General features: G+C 48.8%; 1 protein-coding gene across 2 annotated transcripts in view; it reads right to left on the reverse strand.

Moving 5' to 3' along the window:
* Positions 1 to 22,408, reverse strand: part of OLFM2 (olfactomedin 2) — a 61,519-nt gene that overhangs the window by 23,294 nt on the left and 15,817 nt on the right. The window contains exon 1 of one of the 2 annotated variants that reach the window (XM_072721526.1): positions 21,797 to 22,055. The exons of the other annotated variant lie outside the window; for it this stretch is intronic. Coding sequence (XP_072577627.1) covers positions 21,797 to 21,931 — 135 coding nt within the window. The 5' untranslated portion in view covers positions 21,932 to 22,055. Of the gene's footprint in view, positions 1 to 21,796; positions 22,056 to 22,408 lie in introns of those variants that run through there. 2 annotated transcript variants of the gene reach the window in all.

Genomic DNA, 22,408 nt, shown 5'->3' on the forward strand with positions numbered 1-22,408 from the left:
CGTGTGTGCGTGTGGGGTAGCTCCGGGAGGCTTGGACAGGGTTGGAACTGAACTTGAAGGAATGTGGTGGGTGAGGGAAGAACCCCATCAGCCACAGGCCTGTTATTTATAGACGGATCTTGGTTCATAAATTCCAAATGTTTTTTTTTTTTTTTTATCTCTCTCACTGCCAGGCCCCTATAAATATTCATGAGCTTCCTGCCTTGGAATATTTAAGTAGTCGAAAGGAGGAGTGGGTGGACCATAAGGGGAAGGAGAGGGTCTCCTGTGGTGTTGGGAGGACATGCGGGTGGGGAGAATGAGGGTCTCTCTGGATTTGCCTTCTTCCCTCCGGGCTCCCCTTCCAAGCTGCAGCTGGCAAGATGGGGAAGGTTCTCAGCCAATACAGAGATCTCCCAATGCCTATTATTATTCTTCCCCAGTGTCTGTGGAAAAATACCACCCACTCCGGGGGCAGAGAAGGTGTCTGCGCTGTTTTCTCAGCTCCAGCTTGGAAACTCATTACCCTGGGACCCCCGGCTCAGGAGGGAGGGGGAGGCCCCTCAGATATGCCAGGAGGCAAAGTGGCTCTGCAAGCAAACCACTGGGAGGGCATGGGTGGCCCCCGGCCTGGTCCCAAGGAGAGGGACGGGTCATAAAGACTGGTCCATAAAAGAGGAGATCAAGCATGCATGTGTGAAGCTGCATGTGTGAGTGTGTTACTCTCTGAATGTGTAAGAAACTGTGGCAGCCAACACAACTGTTCACAACTTTTCCATTTCTTCTCTCTTGGGTGCATGAGAGAGCTGTGCTTCCCCGGTGTGGCCCTGTGACTCCCTTTAGCCAATGCCATGTGACTGTTAGTGACTTCCCAGTGACAGCTTTAAGAGCTAGTGAGTGATTTGCCACATTCTTGTCTCAGCAATCGTGGAAGCGTGTGTTGATGAGAAGCCTCTGTCAGCTGGAGTCCCCAAGTGACCACACAAGGCAGAGACCCCTGTCAACGGCATGAGCTCATTTAAAGAGTGAGATGGATGTGTGGCACGTCTGTGTGTGGCCAAGAACCCACAATTGTGCATAGGCATTTATAAGCCTAAGTGGGTGAGCATCAGTGAGTGTATGAAATTACACATCTGCATACATAAAACAGGGATGAGTAAGAGCGTGCAAAACTATGTGGGGGAAACTATGAATGTGAAAGGCAAGGCACTGCACGGCACACCTCCAGAGGGCGCTGTTCTCAGAGCGCACCACTCCCCCTTGAATCATGCCACTGTCACAAATACGGAAGTGTCATCATGTGGGAGGCTGTGTCTGAGTGTGCTGCCTTGGTTGGCTGATAGTGTGTGAGACCGTGATACGGTCTATGCACATGTGCATGAGGATCTGTGTGTGGCTGCTGTGACACTGTGTATGTCTGTGCCAAGCATGTTGCTGTGTGCTTGAGGCATAGGTGTGGTTTTGGTGCCAGGTGTGTGTGTGTGTGTGTGTGTGTGCGCGTGCATGCACTGCAGTGTGATTATGTGAGCCCCTGTGTGTTATGTGCCCGTGTGGAATGTAGGTGTTGCTCCAGTCTGCATCAGAGTGGTCACAAGCCACCATGGAGGGAGGGTCAGCCACCCCGGGCATTCCCAAGCTGTCAGCTCTGCTGAGCATGTCTCCAGGTTCATGGGCCTGTGCTGGCTCAAACTCAGGTCCTAGGATGACCTTATAGTGGAAAATACAATTCACTTCTCCTCATTAGTCCTAGAACATGCCATGTCATTTGCAATGGACATTAATCACAGAGGTACTCACCAGTTTCGGGGAAGTGTCTCAACAAGTAGGGAGATCCCCAGAGGGCAAACCTGCCGTCCCTCAACTCCCCCAAGAGAAGCCTATTTTATGTTTCTGTCGTCAGGCGCTATGCTCTGGTCTATCCCAAGATGTGGGGTTGGCCTTGTCTATCTCAGGCTTCCACTGTAGCCCTGATGCACTCAGGACTTGGATTTGTTCCTGGTCTCCTGGGACCAGGCTTATCTTTGGTCTATCCCTGGACTCAAGTTCAGCCTTTGTCTACCTAGGGTTTGGGCCTGACCCTCATCTGTCTCAGAGTCCACCATGGAGTGTCTTAAGACCTCAGGGGTGAATCCCTGTTCTGTCCCTGGACTTGAGCTAATCCCTAGTCTTGGAACCTGAGTTGAGCCTGGTCTATCTCAGCTGGGTCCACCCTGCCTGAGCTTGATCTTCATAATCTGCTGAGGTATCTAATAGCTGAAGTGTCCACCTCCTGAGCATCTCCCCATTCACGGTGAGCTGCCCCCTGGAGCTCAGGCCTCTGGGATGAATGTCCATTGCAGCTGATTGTGGTGGCCCAGGATTAACCAGGGTAGGGGGACTTTATTTTCCAATGCCATTACCTAAAATTCATCAAAGTAGATTTTATGGGTCTTTTTCAAGCATTATTACAAGGCTTTCTTGATGGGCTATTACAAATGGCATTAATCTTCAAGAATGGGGGACTTTTCAAGAATCCATCACAAGTCTTATCTCATAAATACTGGAGTTGGACATCTCCCTCCACCCCATCTGAGCTCTCTCTAGGCTCAGAGGTCAAACATCAGACCAAGAGTTCAGGGGGGGACCTTAAAGAAGGCTTTCTTCATTGCTGCATAGCCTGGGCAAGTCCAGCACTGTCACCAGGCCACTTGAACTAAGCAGAAAGGCTCTAGCCATTCTCTATTCTCTGATTTCCCAGGGGACATGAGAGCCATCAAACGGAATCTCTCTTCTCCTGTCATCGTGTACAAACTTCTTCCCCATCCTGGTCCTTACTCCCAGTTACAGTGGAGGAGGTACCTTTCATCTTAAGGTTCATGCAGCTGTTCTTGTTTTGGTCCTTTTTCCCTTCTTGGGAGTCTTATACAATCAATATCCTGTCTTTGTGTTGCATATTCAACTCCTTCTCAGGCAGAACTTTCTCATTAGTTTTTAAATGAACTCAAGTCTCCTCTATTAAAAAACCCAAATGCCTCACTTGATTTCTCCTCCCATCTGTCTCCCACTTCTCTCCTGTTCCTAGTTATCTATACTAACTGCCTTCTCCATCGTGTCTATCTAGTTTCTGACCCTATCATACCACCAACACAGCAAAGTCCACCAATGGCCTCCATGTTTCTAAATCCAATGGACCCTTTTTAGCCTCTCGCCTTTCTTGATCTCTTAGCAGAATTTGACTCTGTAGAATGTTCTCTCTTTCTTGATATATTTCTTCCCTTGGACACTATGACACATGTTTGCATGGTTCTTTCCTACCTGAACGCATCTCCTTTTCATCTTCTTCCACCTAGCCATTAAATGTTACTCTAAACCAGGGATTCTCAATCTCAGCACTAGTGATATTTTGGCTGGATAACAATTCTGAACCCTGTAGGATGTTTAGCAGCTTCCACCCACTAGACACCAGGACTACCCCCTCCCAGTTGTGACAATAAAATGTCTCCAGATATTGCCAAATGTCTCCCGGGTGTGAAATCATTTCCCAGTTGAGAAGCACTTACCCTTGCCAAAGCTTCCATCACCACCTGCATGAGTAAATGTCCGCAGAACTTCAAACCCAAATATACAGGTGACTCTTTGACCTGCCCCCCACTTGGCTGTTTCAAAAGCATCTCAATCCCAACACACTCAAAATGAAATGCAAGATCTCCTTCCTCTCTTGAACCTAGTTCTCATCATCTTCACAGCATCTCCCTCTCCCACTGCTGCCAAGTCAGTGGTTCAGATGCCCAGGCATTATCCTCACTCCCATTTCCATTCCCTCACCAAGTCTCATTGACTTTAACACCTCAACATTTTTGTGTTCATCCATGGTTCTCCATCTGTTTTGTTTTTAATTAATTTATTTATTTGGGATGGGGAGAAGGAGAGAGAATCTCAAGCAGACTCCATGCTGAGCATGAAGCCCAATGTGAAGCTCAATCCCATGACCACAAGATCATGACCTGAGCTGAAATCAAGAATCAGATACTCAACATACAGCAACCCAGGCACCCTGGTTCTCCATCTTTATCACCACTCAGTGATACAGTTGAGTTCAAATTATCTACTCTCATAATTCAGAAAGTCTATCTGTTCTACCTTGATTGGCCTTTTCTCTTGCCAGCGCACTCTACACATGAGAACCGTAGGGAACTTTCACAATGCACATCTGATCAAAACATCATCCAAGCTGAAACCTCATTAATAAATTCCCTTTACTCTTAGGATACAGACAAAACTTTTTTTTTTCAAACAAAACTTTAACACAACCTTAAAGTCATACAGGTCTACCTTTATTTACCTCTGCTTTCATCCCACACAGTCTTTCTTTTCCTTTTCTTTTTTAAAATATTTATTTATTTATTCATGAGAGACAAGAGAGAGAGAGAGACAGAGAGAGACATAGGCAGGGGGAGAAGAAGGCTCCTTGCAGAGAGCCCAATGTGGGACTCAGATCCCAGATCCTGGGATCACGCCCTGAGATGAAGGCAAACGCTCAACCACTGAGCCACTCAGGCTTCCCTTTCCTTTTTTTAAAGATTTTATTGATTTATTTGATACAGAGAGCATGAGAGGGGGGAGGGACAGAGGGAGAAGGAAAAGCAGACTCCCCACTGAGCAAGAAGTCTGACATGGGGCTTGATCCCAGGACCTTGAGATCATGACCTTAGCCGTAGGCAGACAATAGACTAAGCTTACCAATGTGTGCCCACACAGTCTTTCCCCTCCAAGGTCTTCTTTAATCTGTCATACTGTCCACACTTTCTCTTACCCCAGGGCCTTTGCATAATTAGGTCCCTCTGCCCAGAGCACTGTTTGGTCTTAGCTTCAGATCCCAGCTCTTTCTTCCTCAATCTCTCAAATTAGATCAAATCCCCTTATTAGAAGCTCCTGTAACACCAAGGATCTTTTCCTGAAAGCTGTTATCACACTTGCCATTTATATTTATTTGTGAATATTTGATCATTACCTGTCTCCTCATTTTGAAGGATGACCCATGTACTCTGCCTGGTTCACCATCTTCTCTCCTGTGATGTACATAGTAGGTTCTCAGAAGTACTTGTTGAATAAATCCATGAATGGAAAAATGGCCTCAGTGCTTTTAGGATGAAGTTTAAGTGTCTTGCCCTGGCATTTCCATCACTTTGAAGACTGAGCTCTCAGCCTATGTAAAGGTCAAGGCAGACACCAAAGGGCACAAGATGTCAAATGGAGAATAATAATTCAGCAGAAGCAGGAAGTCGAAGACAAGGGATGACCAAAAGAATATAGGTCCCCTTGGGAGGGGGGAAATCTTGGGGAGACACTGGCTTTCCACAGAGCACAGAAGAGGGTGCAGAACATTATCTCTTCCTGGCTATTAAGAGGCAAGGTGACCCAGCTATCATCTGGTCTGCTCTGGTCCCCCCTTCTTTTAGAAATTCTCCTTAGGGGGCACCTGGGTGGCTCAGTCAGTTAAACTTCTGCCTTCAGCTCAGGTCATGATCCTGGTGTCCTGGGATGAGGCCCCATGTCAGGATCCCCACTCAGAGAGGAGTCTGCTTCTCCCTCTCCCTCTGCCTGTCCCCCTGCTCATGCTTTTTTTTTTCTCTCTCTCTCAAATAAATAAAATCTGAAAGAAAAGAAAGAAGAAAGAATGAACGAAAGAAGAAAGAAGGAAAGAAGAAAGAAAGAAAGAAAGAAAGAAAGAAGAAAGAAAGAAAGAAAGAAAGAGAAAGAAAGAAAGAAAGAAAGAAAGAAAGAAGAAAGAAAGAAAGAAAGAAAGAAAGAAAGAAAGAAAGAAGAAAGAAAGAAAGAAAAAGAAAAAAAGAAAGAAAAATTCTCCTTAGGCATCATGTTTCTCTCCAGCTACCATCTCATTCCTATGTTCCTTTTTCTCACCCCTCACATATGATCTATCAGCAACTCCTGGTGGCTGTACTGAAGACATGTGCCAAATCTGCCCACTGCTCACCATTCTGGATGCTTTTATCCTGGCCCAGCCATCACTGGCTTTTGCTTGGACTATTGCAGTTACCTCCTCCCTCATGTCCCTGCTTCCACCCTCACTCCCTGAAACCCATTCCCTAACATGGAAGTTAGAGGGATCTTTAAACAACGTGAGTCAGATCATGGCACTCTTCCCCACTGCAACTTGTCCAGCAGCTTCTCATTGAACCTAGAATAAAAACCAACATCTCTCCTTGGCTTGTGAGACCCTGCGTGCAGTGTCCCCTTTTGACCTATACAACCTCAGCCCTTCCTTCTCTCAAGGCACCCAGGCCCTGTCTTTCCAGAAGGCATCAAGCTCATTCCCACGTCAAGGCATTTGCACTGTGGTTCCCTCTCCCAAAATGTTCTTCTCTCACTTTTTCCATGGCCAACTGCCTCTCATCTGTCAGGTCTCTGCTCAAAGGTCACCTCCCTAAAATTCCAATTATAAGATGAATAAGTTCTGGGGATCTAATGTAGAGCATGGTGACTATAATTAACAATAATGTATCATATACTTACAAGCTGCTAGGAGAGTAGATCTCTAGTTGTCAACACACACACACATACACAGGCAATTACGTGATGGAGGTGTTAACTACCCCTGCTGTGGTAAGCATTTCACAATAGATATGTGTATCAAATCATTGTTCACCTTAAACTTACAAAATATTATATGCCAATTACATCTCAATAAAGATGGGAAAAGAGTCACCTCCCCAGAGATACTACCCAGATGTCCTGACAAAACAAATCTCCTGGTTACTTCCTTTCATGTCTCCTTGCTGTCTTTACAGTGTTTATCTAACTAAAATGAACCTGTTGGGGCACCTGGGTGGCTCAGTCAGTTAAGCATGTGCCTTCTGCTCAGGTAGTGATCCTAGGGTCCTGGGATAGAGCCCCACATCAGGCTCCCTGCTCAGCGGGAAGCCTGCTTCTCCCTCTCCCTCTGCTTGCTGCTCCCCCTGCTTGTTCTCGTTCTCTCTCTCTCTCAAATAATTAAAATCTTTAAAAATAAAATAAAATTTAAGGGCTACCTGAGTGGCTCAGTTAAATATCTGCCTTGGGCTCTGGTCATGGTCTGAGGGTCCTGGGATCAACCCTCCTTCCTATGTTGGGCTCCCTGCTCAAAGGGGAGTCTGCTTCTCTCTCTTCCTCTGTCCCTCCCCCTTCCTCATGCTCTCGCTCACTCACTCTCTCAAATGAATAAATAAAAAACCTTTTTAATTTATTTATTTGCTTACACATTTGTTGTGCATCCAGCATAAAATACACATCGCAAGACGAACAGATCCATTGTATTCACAGCTGTGTCTCAGCACCTACAACAGCACCTGGGACTCTAGGCACTCAGTCAGTTTGTCTAGTAAGTGAATGAATGAGAGAATAAATGATGGGTGCCTATCATTGCCTCCCCTCCCAGGGCCTCTTCCAAGAGACAGGCTCCTACCTGTAAATCCCTACTGAGAAAGAGACTTCCACAACACATGTTCCAGGTCCCAGAGTTGTCCAGTCTCAGCAAACTGGACAAGCAGATTCCTGATACACATTGAAAGAGGCAAATTTTCCAGCCCAGGGAGATGGAGTTGGAACATGAAAGTCAAGGCAATTAAAAGGTGTGGGGCTGTGGAGCTGATGGTGCCCAGGGGGTCAGAGGATACTGGTGCCCAGAGTGAAAAGGGATGGGGGAGAGTGAGGGGCTTCCCTCCTGGCTTCAAAGGAGCCCCGCCTCTGCCACCATCCCTTGCCCTGGTTTAACTCTCTGAACAGCACTATTACAGGATTATAATTCTTCCCAATAAAATGCCAGCTCCATGAGAGCAAGCTCCTTGTCTGTCTTGTCTACATGGTGCATAGTAGGTGCGGAATAAGTATTTGCTATGGAATTGAAATGAGTGTGTGAGCGATGACTTTCCAAGGTCCTGGAGCCCCAGATACTGGGTTTTGTGAGATTCCCTGCATTCCTTATCTAAAGCTCCTCTTAAACCAGGCCCTTTTAGGGGGCTTTCTATTCCAAACACATTCTCTGACACCCACCCATCCCCAGGCAGACAGACCAGACCGTGATGCTTAGAGGCAGATGAGAACAAAGAGGATGTCAGGCAAGAGCCAACCAATGAGAAAGGAAACCATGGCTTTCAAGGACTGACTCTCTCAAGTGAGAGCAGGAGAGAAACAGATGAAGCTAGAAGGCCGGAGGGACACTTCAGTGGGTGCCAGGTAGGACAAGATGGGGGGTGGGGGTGGGGATGAGAGAAAAGGCTGGAAAACTAGACACAAAGAACAAGGCATTCTGCATTTCAAGGAGAATATTCATAATGGGAATAATGATTCTACTCACTGACAATTATGGTCCCTAACATTCACTGGGTTCTTCCTTGTACCAGGTACTCTAAGCCATTTGCCAGCACTGGCCACTGTAATTAGCTCTGATGGGAGGGGGGCATCAACAGGAAAGAATCTCAGCCAAGACAGTCTGATGAGTGAGGCTGGGCTCAGGACACTGTATTCCTGGATGGCATCGCCCGGTCACCCAGGTGCCCATGTGACTGGATTTCCCTTCCCTGTTCATCCAAAAAAGGACCTGGGGGTTCCAAAGCCACTCCTATTGAGTTTGAGATCTCACTTAGCCAGGAGTCCAGGGAACTGGGGGGAGGGAGGGGCTTGGTCATTCACGTCCCAAAATAGTAACATGTGGATATTGGGGTACCCAAAAGTTCTATGACTGTGTGGACATCTGTGTTTATCTATAGGTACCTGTGGGCATCTATGCTCTGGACACTTATGGAACATCTGGAGACATCTGTGAGTAGCCAAGTATAGAGGTGCACATTTGTGTAAATCCAGGCAAATGCTGGTGTGTATCAGTGGACAAGTGCAAGTATATGTGCATCTTGCACTGTTGCCCATGGCCATGAACATTCTCTTCACTCTGAAATGCTCATAAACGTCCTAGTCCCATATTCTCTGTGCACAATTATGAGCCCACAAGTCAATCTGCATAGCCACTCTTTATATCTGTGCACCAGATATATTTGTGTCTATTTGCCTTCTCCTTGATCATTCGTGTCCCTGCGTTGCTCTATAGCACAGGTGAACACCTCCCTATAAATACCCATGGCCTTCTGTGTGATCCCACATGCACGTCTACCCGGCAGCCACAAACATGCCACAGATCTGTGTCCATTCAAGAACACCAGGTGAAACAGTGAATAGACTGGAATTAAAATTTTAAAAAAGAAAACCCATGCCCTTCCATGTATATAATTCTCTATGTCCATTTGTGTCTACCCGTATCCACGAACATTCCCACACTTCTCTCAGTAGGAACTGACATCTGTGTACATTCTGTCAGCTGCACTCTCAGGACTAACTCATTAGCATTGCAGTCAGTCCAGAAATATTCTTGCAGAATTTATGCTTTACTAATAAGCCTGGTGTCCTGCTGAGGTCACATGGCACTTACAAGGGCTAATGGAGCCAGCCTCCGCCAGCAGGCTTGGGGAATCCTGGCCTCCCGGAATAGCCAAAGAATGCACTCACCATAATGAGCAAACTCCTCTTCTCTCTGACTGCACCAAGTGTCCCAACCGGTACCTGTTGAGATATGTTTATGGCCCCAACACTACCCTGCCATTGCACAAAGGGCTCCATCTTCAGATTTGTCATTGTACGGAAGGCTGTATCACTCACTCATCAGGGTGGCACACTGAGGGCTGCATCAACAGACTTGTCACTATACTGTAGGCTGCATTACCTCTTTGGGCATTACACTGAGGGTTGCATCATTAAACCTTTCTGTGAAGATAGAATCATCCTTTTGGTCCTAACACTGGGGGTCCCAATCCCAGGCTGAGCATTATACTGAGGGCTTTGTAGCTAGAAAATAAAACTTGAGAAGCAACATTTTCCCTTTGCATTGATAACTCCTCTGTGTGGGGCGAGAAGGGGCAGGTGGAGGTGAGGTTGAGAAGTAATCCTAAGGGAACGTGTAGGACCACAACAATGAGGGAACTGGGGATCTGGAAGCTATGCACTGGGGAAGGGAAGCTACAGAGGACAAGGGAGTAAATAGTACATCAAGGGAAGGAACTCAACCCTTCTGATTCATCAGTGCTGAAGGGGCTGGGGAAATTTAGAGTGTGTAGCTGCAGGGCTGCCTGACTAGCTCTTCCTGGAAGCTATAGATATTGTCATCCCTCCACTGTTCCTGCCAGGGAGGTCTGCAAGACATATCTTGCCATGCCCTTGAGGACAGATGCCTAGCCTGCCAGTGCAGACCTCCATAGCACAGCCATGCTATGACAGGTCCCGTCATGTGCCACATCCTCTTTGTGCTCCACATGTCCTGTTGCACCCTGACACACTCAGGCGTGCTGCGCTCAGACATTTCCATATGAGAGACACATTCGGACTTGCTCCAACATATCCATGGGCTCAGACATGCCCTGCAGCCATCAGATCCTTTTTATACAAAGGGGCATGCGGGCCATAAAGACATGCCCTGACATATTCAAACATACTATGTCACACCTTGACGTGTGGGGCAGTCTCCAACAGACACACACATGCCCCGGCAAGCTCTGGGGGGCTGGCAGGTCTCCAGCCTCTGCCCCTGAGTCTATATGCCTGTGGCCACCTTGCCCTTCCGGATGGATTGATGGGGCAGCAGGGAGAAGGCTGTTATAAATTAAACATTGAGACACTGCCTGAGCACCAGACTCTGCCACCTACTCATTGGCTGGTTCTCTCCCAGGAGGCTGCGGGACCATAGGGTGGGGGAGAGGGCAGAGGAAGTGGCTCATTTAATTAATTAGTCCTAATTGAGATATCTTTGTAAATATCCCTTTATTGAAGGACACGATCCCATCATTTCCTGGGAATTTGCTGTCTCTATTTATCTCCAGCCCCTGAGTATTGCAGAAATGACAAGAAAAGAAAGAGCAATCCAAAGGGCTGCTTGAACCCTAGCTGTGCTTCTGGCAATGACAGCAGCACCGAGGGACAGGCAGGGAGGCTCAGAGAGATGCAGAGATCTAGGTGGAGTGGCAGGAAGAGAGACAGAGAGATACAGGTGGACCAGAATATAGGCAGGAGGGAAGAATATAGGCAACAGGGAGGTCAAGCAACGTCAGCAGAGTCGGGATGCAGGCCCTGAAATGCAGGAAGAGGGAGAGACTGCCAGAGACAGAAGGAGAAACTTCACAACCGGGAGACCAGAAGTGGGGGCAGATGGACCATAGCTAGGCAGACAGACCTCCCTCTGCCTTTTCCTGCCTCACCTGGTCTCCTCATCTCCTGGACAAACTACCCACTGCAGCAGCAGCAGCAGCAACAATCAAGCCTGATTCCTCTTTGGCCCTTGCTATCCTCCCCTTGTCTCTCCCTCCCCCAATCACCCCTGCAATCATCTCCCTTGTTCAAAATGAGCTTTTGCAGCTGCAGCCCAGACAGCTGTTCCATCTTGGAGCCAGCATTGGGGCCTGATGGCTGGGTCCTAGAGGGAGGCTCTCCTAGGTGGCAGCAGTGGAATAGGAATGGGTAGGGGAGGAAAGGGGCTCACCAGGAGTTTGAGCCCCAACCTCCACCTCCTCCTGGGCTCCCCTCAAAGGTTGGCTCCAATTTCTGGCACCCTGGAGGTACAGACTACCCAGGCCCCCTCTAGGGCCTTCAAGAGCTCGCTCTGGTCTGGCTCATCCTGTCCCATTCACTGAATCCTGCCAACAGACTTCTGGCTCTGTCCTGTTGTCTCAAGAGCCCTCTCAGATCCGAGAAGTCTCCTCTGTCCCTCACCCCCCCTCAGCATCCTGGACTATGATACAGCAACTGTGGTGACATAGAAATAGGATCCCAGAGAGAGAGAGAGAGAGAGAGAGAGAGGCAGAGAGGCAGACATAGACCTAGAGCTGGAGATGGAATAGATATAGAGACACCAAGAGACAGAGATGACGGAGACACACAGAGACAAAGACAGAGACATAGAGAAGACTTGGAGACAGAAACAGAGAAAGAAAAGAGTATGATGAAAAGAAGCAGATACTGAGACACAGGCAGATAGAGATAATCATCAACATTCACTCAACAAACACTTACTGAAAATCACCCATGTTTTGTAACTACACAGTTAAAACAGAGGGAGGGGAATATAGTTAATGACAAAGATACAAAAAAGAGAAGGACAGAAAGAGTCAAAAGACAAGAGTTTAAGACAGTGAAGCATCAAGGGTGAGACACACAGAGGCAAGATTGGGAACCAGCCTGCCCTCCAACGCCCAACCCCCCAGGGTCTCCCAGTGGCAGCCTCTTCACGCCCACACACAGACAGACCCAACCCCACATCAAACTCTCTGAAAGCACCTGGGCCTCCCCCAGATGGCTGCTTTTCTTCCTTGCTCAGCTTTGTGGCTGCTCCCCACTGGTGCTTCACAAAGAGGCGACAGCCATCCAGAGTCAGAGGGGAGAAGGATACTGGGGGCATGAAAGACACCAAGAGCAGAAACCAGGGTTTCCCTCTGGAAGAGGAAGAAGACAGTTTTAGCTTCACTCAAGTGGCCCCAAGGCCTAGACCACCTTCCCTTGGTGGCTGTCCATGGTGCTGAAACGTAGGCAAAGGCTGCACCTCAAGCCATCTCTTATGTTGGCATCAAATGTGGGGTGCACTGGGTCTAGGGTGGTGGTCAGGAACACCCGACATGCTCAGGCTACTACCTAGCTCACCAGCTCCTCAGACACACCACTTGCTGTCTCACCCCAACACTATTACACACTTTGTTCTCTTGGCCTCTCACCCTCCACCTTATCAGCTGTCTCTGCCCAACTCTTTCTCAACCGTCATGTCTCAGGGCAAATGTCACCACCTCAGAAAAGCCTTCTCTGACCAACCCTTTCCCAATTACATGCTTTCATGTCTCCATAGCTCCCCCTTCATGACCCTTACTAAACTGTGATTAAATAGCAATTTACACAATTCCACATTAACTGTCTCCCTATGAAGCTTTAAGAGGGAAGAGAGAGTTTGTTCATTGCTCTTTTCCCAGTCCTCAGCATAGGACTCGGTATATAGATGGATTCAGTGATTGCTGGTTGGGAATGACTCTCCTCTCTGGTAGCTAGACTACTCCATACCTTGATGTGGGAGGTTGGCAAAGTGCACACTCGTCAGACATCCATTCACACAGAAAAATATTGGAAAACAAGGACACATGAAAAGAAGCTTTAAGAAAAAGATGCTTCTGGGTGGCTCAGTTGGTTAAGCATCCAACTCTTGATTCCAGCTAAGGTCATGATCTCAGGGTCGTGAGATCAAGCCCCACATTGGGCTTCATGCTCAATGGGGAGTCTACTCAAGATTCTCTCTTCCTCAGGGCACCTGGGTAGCTCAGTCAGTTAAGTGTCTGACTTCAGCTCAGGTCATGATCTCCAGGTCCTGGGATCAAGCCCCATGTTGGGCTCCTGCTCAGCAGGGAGGTGCTTCACCCTCTCTTTCTGCCCCTCTCCCTTGCTCATGCTGTCTCTCTAATAAATAAATAAAATCTTTTTTAAAAAAAAGACTCTTTCTCTGCACCACTAGCTCTCTCTCTCTCCCTCTCTCTCTCAAAATAAGTAAATAAATCTTTAAAAAATCAAAAGAAAAGAAACACACTTCTGATTCACAGAAAAAGCCTGGGGAATCACAGAAATTCTCATCAAAGTTCAGAGGTGTCATTAGGAGGAAGAAGGGGCAGTAATCTCATGCGGTCAGAAAGAACTGAGACCATTCAGGACATACCTACTACCCTAAAGGAGAAGATCCCAGTAATAAACAAAAAGAGACAAAGTGCTTGCACCGCACTTCTATTCTGTTGGTGGCAAACAATTACCAAGATGATTTCAGATAATTATGAGTGCTGGGCAGAAATAGAACAGGTCCAAATAACAGTGTGGGGATATTTTAGCTGGAGTGGTTAAAGGAGATCTCTCTGAGGAGGTAACATTTGTGTTGGGACCTAAGTGGTGAGAAGGAGCAGGCTAAAGGAGGTTCCCAAAAGATGGCACAGCAAATACAAAGTTCCAGAGGCAGAAACAAGAAAAAAGATGGAAGAGTGGTCCAAGACCTGAGAGACTCAGGCAGGTAGAGTCTTGCAATAATAATAATAGCAATAATAATTACAATAGCTGACCTTTATAGGCACCTTCCTATATGTCAGGTACACTGCTAGGCACAATGTTATATGGAACATTCCACCATTATCCCCATTTTGTGGATAAAGAGAGTGAGGTTTTGTGAGTTGAACCGGGGTAAGGAGTTCAGATTTGGTTCAAGAGGAGTAGGCAAAAGCTCAGAGAGGCAAATTTCATACTCAAAATCTAGAAGGATTTTCTAACAATTAGAGGTCTCTTTAAAAATGCAACAGGCAGAGGCGCCTGGGTGGTGCAGTCAGTTGAGAGCCAACTCTTGGTTTCAGCTCAGGTTGTGATCTCAGGGCAGGGTCGTGAGATCGAACCCCACGTCAGGCTCTACACTCAGTGCAAAGTCTGCTTGAGATTCTCTCTCCCTCTGCCTCTGCCCCTCCCACTCATGCTCTCTTTCTTTCTCTAAAATAAATAAATAAACCTTTTCTTTAAAAATGCAACAGGCAAAAAATAAAATAAAAAATAAAATAAAGGGATCCCTGGGTGGCGCAGCGGTTTGGCGCCTGCCTTTGGCCCAGGGCGCGATCCTGGAGACCCGGGATCGAATCCCACATCGGGCTCCCGGTGCATGGAGCCCGCTTCTCCCTCTGCCTGTGTCTCTGCCTCTCTCTCTCTGTGACTATCATAAATAAATTTAAAAAAAATAAAAATAGGGATCCCTGGGTGGCGCAGTGGTTTAGCGCCTGCCTTTGGCCCGGGGCGCGATCCTGGAGACCCGGGATTGAATCCCACGTCGGGCTCCCGGTGCATGGAGCCTGCTTCTCCCTCTGACTATGTCTCTGCCTCTCTCTCTCTCTCACTGTGTGCCTATCATAAATAAATAAATAAATAAATTTAAAAAAAATAAAAATAAAAATAAAATAAAATAAAATAAAAATGCAACAGGCAGGGTGCCTCGGTGGCTCAGTGGTTGAGTGTCTGCCTTTGGCTCAGGGTGTGATCCTGGGTCTGGGGATCGAGTCCCACATCAGGCTCCCTGAGAGGAGCCTGCTTCTCCCTCTGGCTATATCTCTGCTTCTCTCTCTGTCTCTTATGAATAAATAAATAAAATCTTTAAAATACTTTAAAAATGGGGATCCCTGGGTGGCGCAGCGGTTTGGCGCCTGCCTTTGGCCCAGGGCGCGATCCTCGAGACCCCGGATCGAATCCCACATCAGGCTCCCGATGCATGGAGCCTGCTTCTCCCTCTGCCTATGTCTCTGCCTCTCTCTCTTTCTCTCTCTGTGACTATCATAAATAAATAAAAATTAAAAAAAAAAAAAACTTTAAAAATGTAATAGGAAACTTCATATTTCTTTCCTACTCCAAACCCCTCCAAATCTCCCGTCCTTTGATACTAAGAACGAAGTGTCCAAATCCCTTTATGACATGGACTCTTCTGGCTATGCAGGCCACTTCTACGCTCCCCCCAACATGGCACATAAATCTCCAGGAACTCTAAACTGCTTTCTCTCTCTACTCACCATGATGCCCCTTGCTTCTGAGCCTTTGTTCATGCTGTTCCTTCTCGCTCTGTCTTCACCTGGCGAATTCCTTCTCGATGGTTAGACTCAGTTTGAGGGCCACCACCTCCAGGAAACCTCCTCTGGACCCTGGCTGGTTTAGATGCCCTCCCCTGCACCCCTATAACACTCCAGAAATATCCTTATTACCATGCATACTGTGTTGTGTCACAAGTACTGTTAATGAGACTGCAATCTGATTGAAGTCAGGGATGTTATTCATCTCTACATCCCATGGCCCAGGACCCTTCCCAGTACAAAGTAGATGTTCAATAATGTTTCCTCACACTTTTAAGTATTTGAACAGAAGGTGGATGCCCACAATTTAGGAGCAGGTAAATATGGTAGGTGGGTGTCAACTTCACAATATGCCTACTTTCTCCACCCCTTTGGCCCCTACCTTGGTCCAACCCCCATCATCACTCACCTGGATCAGTGCAGTGGCCTCCTCACTAGTCTTCTGGCTCCCACTCTCATCCCCCATAGTCTGCCCTCCTCACAGGAGCCAGAGGGAAGCTGAACACCTGAACAAAGTCCTGTTCCTCCCCTTGCTCAGAACCCTCCCTGGAATTCCATTTATCTACTTAACAAGTATTTATTGAACACCTACTATTGCTAGGCCCTATACTAAGTACTAGTCAGTCAATATAACTTTTTAAAAATCCTTGCCCTTGTGGAGCTAACATTATAGTAGGGGTGAATCAGGCAGTAAGATAAATAAGTTGACTATGCAGAGCATATTAGAAGGTTTAAAGTGCAAGGAGAAATAGAAAGCATGAGGAGTCACAAGTTAAATCTAAAATCCCTATGAGGTTCCCCCATCCCTGAGCATGATGCAACTCCCTTGCCACCTCTTGCCCTCATCTCCAACTGCTTTCCACTCTGCTTCAGCCACGGTTTCCTCACTGTTTCTCCAATATTTTGGACATATTCCTAACTCAGGGCCTCTGCACTTGCCCTTTCCTCTACTTGTAACTCTCTTCCTTTAAATATGAGTTCAAGTGAGGTAGGCAAAAGCTTACTTCCTTCAGATTTCTGCTCAAATGTCACCTGCTCAGAGGGGCCACTCAATCAAAAATAATCCCCCTATCACTCTCCACTCCCCTTATACTGCTCTATGCTTCTTCATAGTAGATGCATTAGCATATAAAATATTATAGATTTGTCTATATAGTTACTTATTTCTCCCCATCCCTCCTCTAGAATGTCAGCTCCCTGAGGGCAAGATTATCTTTTTTGTTCATTGTTATATCCCTGGCACCTAAAATAGTGCCTAGAACATAGTATATGCTGAATAAGCATTTGTTAATAAATGAGTGAATGAATGGAGATACCCTCTAAGAGAATTCTTGTTGCTTAGGATAAGAGGCGGGGGAATCAGCAGAGTGGGGTGCTGTTTAGGGCTGTTCGCAAACATCTTGCCACTGCTCTCTGTTCAGGTCATGGAAGGACCACACTTCTCACCCTCTTTGAGGTTAGGCATGTCATGTGACTTATGTTAACCAATGAAATGTGACCAAAGTAACGCTCCAGGGTACAGCTTTAGGAACTGATGGAGGATCTGCCTTCCTTTTTCTGTTCCAATGATCATGTCACCACAGAGCCTCCATCATCCTGGGTCCCTGAATGACTCCTATGGACAAAGTTCTCCAGCCAACAATGGACATACAATGCAAGGGAGAAATGGATCTGTGTTGCATTAAACCACCGAGCTATGAGGCTGCTTGTTATCACTGTGTACCTTGACCTCTCTTGACTGATACCGAATATCTGGAGCCTTTTCCCCCAGGAAACTGTCAAGAAAAGACATGGAATTTGAGTTTTGGTTCTTTGCAGGAAGTCCTCAAAGAGCCCTTTGTGGATAGCTGCTTAGGCCCTTCCCCTATTCCTCCATGAGGAAAAGGGTCCTCCCCCAACAGAATACCTCTTGTTCATTTCCCCTTCCTTTTTCCAGCCCTTAAGGAAGGGTGAGAAGATGGGCAAGGGCATAACATATAAGATGCAGGTAACTCTCTTCAGGTGCTGTAATGACGGCAGCTGCCGGCAAGGGGCTGACAGCTCTTAGTCTGGTTCTGGATTTATGACTCCCAGATGAGGAGCCATTCCGCTGAAGGCTCCCATCTCACAGGGATGGTTTATGGCTGAGAGTTGGCCAAAGGTAGTAATGGTGGAAGCTTCCTCCCCATTCCTTTCCAGCGATGACCTGTAACACCACTCTTAGAATCTCTTAGAATGCTAAGCTGTTTCTCCAGATCAAATTGGGGAGGGGGAAGTCTGAGACAAGAATAGCCAGAGGATCTGAGCTCACCTCCACCTCACCACTGAGGCCTTTTTTTTTTTTTTTTTTTTGAGGCCTTTTATTAAGTCAAACACCAGCATCCAATCTTCTTCCTCATGACTGAGAATCCCTGAGCTGCTCAGTTAACTCATGTTGGTGCTCTACACTTTTCTACAAATCCTTACTGAGCACCTTGGATGTGCCTAGTAACTTCCATTTGTTTTCCCCAATCCTTAGGAACATGGATTCTTTTTCTTTTTTTCTTTTTAAGATTTTATTTATTTATTTATTTGATAGAGAGAGAACACAAGCAGGGAGAGTGGGAGAGGGAGAAGCAGGCACCCCACTGAGCAAAGAGCCAGATGTGGGGCTCAATCCCAAGACTCTGGGATCATGACCTGAGCCGAAGGCAGACGCTTAACCAACTGAGCCACCCAGGTACTCCAAGATTCTTTTTTTTTTAAGATTTTATTTTTAAGTAATCTCTACACCCAATGTGGGGCTTGAACTCGCAACCCTGAGATCAAGAGTCGCATGTTCCACCTACTGAGCCAGCAGGGAACCCCAGGAAAGTGGATTCTTGACTTAGACACTTGACAAATATTTACTCTGTGCCCTCTATGTGATTGACTACCATGGCAAACAAAGCGACTCCTCCTTACTGAACACTACTATACTCCCAGCCCTTTGTTTCCATATGAAGGTGGAATCCATGAATCCTTATGAAAATGTGATTACTGTTCAGTCACTTGACAAATATTTATTGTAGACCTATTATTAGTGCATCAGGACTTAGGGTTCAGTAGTGAGCAAAACACAGATGTCCTCTGTGATTCCTCATGGATCCTGTGGTCTAATGGGGACTCTAAACTCTCCCTGACTAATGAGGATATTGAAGCTTAGAGAGATTAAATAATTTCCTCAAGGGCATATTGCTAGTAAAGTGCAGGGCCAGAATTCAAACCCAGATATGTATGACTTAAACTCCTATTGCTAACTGAGCATCTACTATGTCAGGCACTGAGTTGGAGCTTTTAGGCATAAACATGCTTGACATCGAGGCGGCAATAAATAGTTTTGCTGAATAAACAAAATGGATAGAAGGATGGATATTGAGGATAGACGAAGAGATGGCTGGATGATGGATAGGTAGAGGGATAAGCAGATACATGAAAAGAGGGATGAATGGAGGGAGGGATGGAGAGACAGATGACAGATAATGGCTAGCTGAAGAGACAGATGGATGAAGAGGTGGATGGAGAGATGGATGGGAGGATAATGAGATGGATGGATGGTGGAGAAACAGATGGAAGGGTGGATAGGTGGGAAGCTGAACTATAGATCTCTGTTACCCACAACAATTCTGGGACTTAGGAATTATAATTCTCATTTTATATATGAGGAAACCAGAGCTCAGATTGGTGAACTCACTGGCAACCAGAGTCAAGAGCAGGTCATAGAGCAAGATGTGGGAGAGTAGATTCTGACCTTGGTCTACCAGACTCCCAAGAGCCTTTCTAGAGCACTCTCCTGTGACAGCCCCCCTCCCCCAGGTCCTAAATCCTGGCACTCCACAGGGTCTTTGTGCAAGGGTTAGTGAGACTAAAGGATGAGGTGGGGCTCAGGGGTGGGAGAAATACTAGCTTTCAGGAGGTAATTTCGTGGAAGTATTGGGCTGTGGTCCTATTAGCTATAGATGGATCGGAATGAAGAGCAGTTCTGGGGCAGCCCTGGTGGCTTAGTGGTTTAGCGTCGCCTTCAGCCCAGGGCGTGATCCTGGAGACCTGGGATAGAGTCCCACGATGGGCTCCCTGCATGGAGCCTGCTTCTCCCCCTCCCTCTCTCTCTCTCTCTCTCTCACTCTGTCTCTAATAAATAAACAAAATCTTAAAAAAAAAAAAAAAGAGCAGTTCTGTTTGGGTACACATCCTTGCACACACACTTACAGAAAACACATGATTCATGCAGGAATCCACCCACATGCATACAAGGTAGGCACACATACCATTCACAGATATACACATAGGCACAGGCTTCTAAGGACATACATGTCTATACTTATACGCACACAAAACACACATATACATATTAGCACAGACGCATGTGCACACAAAATCGTAACTCAGAGACACACTCTTCCACATTCATGTAGTACACCCTCCCCACACACCATATGTTACACATATTACATGCACACTTTTACACAGACCCGCACTCTGTGAGGGGGGGAGGGGAATCTGGCTTCTGATTCCAATGAGACATCATCTCTCTTCCCCCTCAGAAGGCAAGAGCAAGAAGCCTGTCACAGACTCATGTGTACAAACTCATGGAACACACACAAACCCACAGTCAGGGACATAGAACTGCAGATATGCACTTGGACACATCCACACCCAGACACACTCACTCAGGGACACACTCACACTCATTCTGGGACACACCTTCACATACAGGAAGACACACTTGGACCCTTCTGCTGGCAAAGCTCATAAACTTTCTCCCTCAATTCACACCCAACCCCACTCACACACCAAAACTCATGCCTAGATAGACACACCAGGATATACTCGAATAATATCACTCAATGTGACAGACACACAGAAAGACACTGTTTCACACATTAGCTTCAAGTCTGAGAATTTGGACTGAAAGCCCTCACCAGTGCCAAGCCCAATACCATCTCCCCCCGAGGGGATGGACAAAGCCTGGACACAGTGCATGCCCCCCCCCCCCCTTGCCTTCAACCCTTGGGAGCAGAGACTTCTTTTCCTCTTAGCAAGGAGAAAGAAAGTGGTGTGGTGGCCACTGGGGGCTGAACAGGGGAGCTGGTGAAGTTAGGGAAACACTGAGCAGGAGAGGGAGCTCCGCGCAGCCCAGTTCCACCTATTGGGAGGAGTCCCGCAAACCGATTGAAGAGGGGGAAAGATGGGAGGGGAGAGCCGGATCCGGAGGAGACCGAGGGAAGTTTGCAGTGGAGGCTGCCTTCTTCTCTCTCCCCAGGACACCAGGAACACCATTACTGATCACCATTGAGTCTTCCCGCACCCCTCCTCCCCCCCAAAAAAAGCTCTGAGGCCACGGAAGCTGGAGGATGAAGGTGATAGAGGAGGATAGGATGGGATGAGGCAAGGGGCAATCCTGTATTTCTGGGGGCAGCGCCAGCCCTCGCCCCTGTCCCAGTCTTGAGACTCATCTGCCTCCTAGAGAGAGGGCGAGTTCTGGGAATAAATATCCAGCACATGGTGAAGCAGGTAACCGGGAAGGAGCTGCTGGGGCTGGGGGGTGGGGGGGAGGGGGGGCAGGATGGGTGCAGGGGAGAGAAAAAGACAAAAAGAGATACAAAGTCAGAGACAATGCAACAGAGATCGAGACAGAGACAGGGAGAGACAGAGAAGCAAACCAGAGGCGAAAGAATAGACAGAGACAGAAAAAGACGGAGAGGGAGACGGGACGACTCCAGATACACGGACAGTCCGCGACCCTTGAGGTGGGGACGCTCGGAGACCCCGTGGCTCCCGGCTTCAGAGGCCAGGTCCGCCGGGCCCGGGCTCCCCGCGCTCCGCCCCACTCCGCCGGGCTCCGCGCCGTTGCGCAGCCCTTGCCGCCAGCGCGGGGAGCCGCGCGAGCCTGGCACATTGTCGCCGCTCGGACCCTGCTCACTAATAATGAGAAGCAGCGAAAATCCGGAGAATACAGGGCGCCGGGGGGGGGGGGGCTCGGGGTCCCGGGGCTCCCCCGCGTCCGGCCCCAGCCCCGGGAGGGCGCCCCCGGCCGGGCGCCCGGGGAGGCGGGGGGCGGGGGGCGGGGGCCCGGGGGCTGCGGCGGCGCCGGCACCACGCCCCCCGGGAGCGCCCCCCGCGCCGCGGCCACTCACGATTTTCTCGGAGGCGCCCGCGCGGGACACGGTGCCGTTGAGCCCCACGAGCGAGGGCAGCGTCTGCGACATCCAGTTGGTGACCATGGCCATGGTGCTCAGCACGGCCCCGATCTTGAGCAGCGGCACCGACATCGCGCCCCCGCCGCATGCCCCGCGGCCGCCCGCCGCGTCCCTCCTCCGGCCGCCGCCTGGCGCTCCGTCCCTCGCCGCCCAGCCGCCCCGGGGCGCGAGCGCGAGCTGGGGGCCGCGGCCGGGGCCGGCCGGGGGGCTCGCGGGCGCGGGCTGCGGCTCGGCGCGCCCGGCGGGCTCCGCTTATAAAGCGCCGGCTCGGCCCCCCGCCCCCTCCCGCGCCTCCGCGCCGGGCACTTCCAGCCGCCGTGACGTCACGGCTCCGGCCCGGAGCCCGGCGGGGGCGGGGGCGGGGGGCGCCCGGCCCGCCCCCCGCAGCGCCGCCGCCGCCCGGCCGGGCCCCGGCCCCAGCGGGCCGCCCTGCCGCGGCGGTGCCCCCCGCCCCACCCCCACCCCCACGCCGCGGCACCCCCAGCCCCGCCCCCAGCGGCGTTCCCGCCCCCCAGGCGCGACCGGGACCCGCCACCCTCCGCGGGCAGC

The sequence above is a fragment of the Vulpes vulpes genome, chromosome 9 (assembly GCF_048418805.1).
Source record: "Vulpes vulpes isolate BD-2025 chromosome 9, VulVul3, whole genome shotgun sequence".
NCBI lineage: Eukaryota > Metazoa > Chordata > Mammalia > Carnivora > Canidae > Vulpes > Vulpes vulpes.